The following is a 1,982-nucleotide window of genomic DNA, read 5'->3' on the forward strand; positions in this document are numbered from 1 at the left end:
GGGTAGAATGGGTACTTCGAGTACCGCGGGTTAATACCCGATTAGGCCCAAACTTAGTTCGGGTATTCGGTTTTGTTACCCGTTAGAATTGTTCGGGTAACGAGCATCGGGCTAAACGGGTACGGGTTTGGGTGTTTTGGGTAACGGGCTTCGGGCTCGGGTTTTATGTCTAATCCTACGTTTAGGAGCCCTTAGAGGGACTAAAGACTAAACTGGTTTAGTCCCTCTATTAGTTCTTGTTTTTGGAGAATTAGGAATTAAAAGGGACTAAAAGGTAGGAACTAAACATTAGTCCTATAGAACCAAACAGGGCCTTAACTTACCAAACTATAAAGCTACCTTTCTGGAGGGTGAAGAAGACGTTTTGGTTTACTGGATTCCAGCACGCGAAAAATGGGCCCTCATCACGGTCACGCGCAGGTCTGCAGGACCAGAGGAGTCGACTTCTCTTCACGGTCACGCGCATTGGGCTGCTACGTCCGCTGCAAAGCCGCGTTTCCGCCATTATTGCACCTCGCCGGTTAGCGGTATCTGTCGTACTATGCAGTATGCTCGTCGTAGCTTGCCAGAGTCTACATGCATGCGGTGTTGGGTGTGTGGGCTTGTTGGTTGCCGTCCGGATCCGGCCGGGAGCTGGCAGGATTGCCGGCTTCAAGCCAGCCACCATGCGTGACACCTCCGACCTCCCACCGAGCGCACCTTAAAAAAAACCAGGCAGTGAGAAACCGAACCACGCGTCCAGCTCCCTCTCGGCCTCGCACCAGCTCATCCCAGCTCCGCCCTCACCCTTCCCTTGCCCTCCTCCCACCGCCTCTCCCCCAATCCCTCCCACCACCACCAGATTCGCCTCGCCTCCTCGACGCCCCTCCCTCACCCTTGATGCCACGCCCCCCTCCCATGGCGCCACGCCCGCGCCCCTCCCCACCCGCCCGAGCCGCGACGCTGACCCTCCTCCTCCCGCTCCTCCTCCTCGCCTCTCCGTCCCTCCCCTCCGCCGCCGCTGCCCCCTCGCCGCCGACGGTGCCCGCCACGCAGCGGCAGGCCGCGTCCGCGTCCGACGCCCCGTCCCCTCCTCCCCCTCCGGCGCAGCAGCACCCGCGGAGGCACCGCCACCGGCACTGGAAGCACCGGCCGCCGCCCCCGCACCCGCCGCCGCCGCCCAGGCGGCGTCGGCTCAACTTCGGGGAGCGGCTCGGGATCGCCTTCGCCGGCGTGGCTATCGCAATGCAGGTCGTCCTCGGCGCCTTCCTCGCGCTGCGCGCGTGGCAGCTGCGGCGGCTCGACAAGGCCGAGGTGTCCTCCTCCACGCCCCTCACCTGACCACCGTCTCCCCGCCCGAAGCTCGTCGTGTGCATCAGTCAGGTCCGTGGTTTATTTGTGATCTGATCTGATGCTGCTGTAAACGAATCCATGGTGTAGTAGCTGCGCGTGTCCGTGTTCGGCACCATTCTTTCCGTTCTGTTGTACTACCCTGTACAATCTGCTTCTGCTCCGTGCAGGCTCTAGTTGAGAGGCTTGTGTGTGTTATGAGAGTTGTGCTGCTTCTTTGGTTGTTAACGTGCCTCACCTGATCTAGATTAGTAGACTGTTAGTTCTACTGCTGCCTTGCTGTTACATATTTACAGTGTTCGCTTCTGTGGGGGTTACAATTGCTTACTCGCTTACTCCGGGTTTGGATGCTAAATGGGCTTCAATGTACAAAGCCATTATTTCAATTATTGCACTGGTACCATATAAACTAACCACCTGTCAGTTGCACTTCTCTTATTTTCACTGTCAAGATCACTCCTTGTGGAGTGATTGAGCTATAATATATAAAAAAAGCATACAGGATTTTGGTGTACTCAAGATCAAGACCCCCAACCGCAGCATATCTGGGACTCATTACCATAGAGGATAGCTTATTGTAATTTGAAAGGCTTTTAATTACCCCCCTTCTTCCATCTTAGGCTCATTGCCATCTCCTGGGGGATGTGCAGGAT

At 56.6% G+C, this 1,982-nt stretch overlaps 1 protein-coding gene across 1 annotated transcript; it reads left to right on the top strand.

The window, feature by feature from the left end:
- Nucleotides 1-732: 732 nt before the first annotated feature.
- On the top strand, nucleotides 733-1,647 carry LOC107403158 (uncharacterized). Its single transcript, NM_001321434.1, has one exon. The coding sequence runs from the start codon at nucleotides 880-882 to the stop codon at nucleotides 1,318-1,320; it is 441 nt and encodes a 146-aa protein (NP_001308363.1). The 5' UTR covers nucleotides 733-879; the 3' UTR covers nucleotides 1,321-1,647.
- Nucleotides 1,648-1,982: the final 335 nt, after the last annotated feature.

The sequence above is a fragment of the Zea mays genome, chromosome 2, assembly GCF_902167145.1.
Source record: "Zea mays cultivar B73 chromosome 2, Zm-B73-REFERENCE-NAM-5.0, whole genome shotgun sequence".
Lineage (NCBI taxonomy): Eukaryota > Viridiplantae > Streptophyta > Magnoliopsida > Poales > Poaceae > Zea > Zea mays.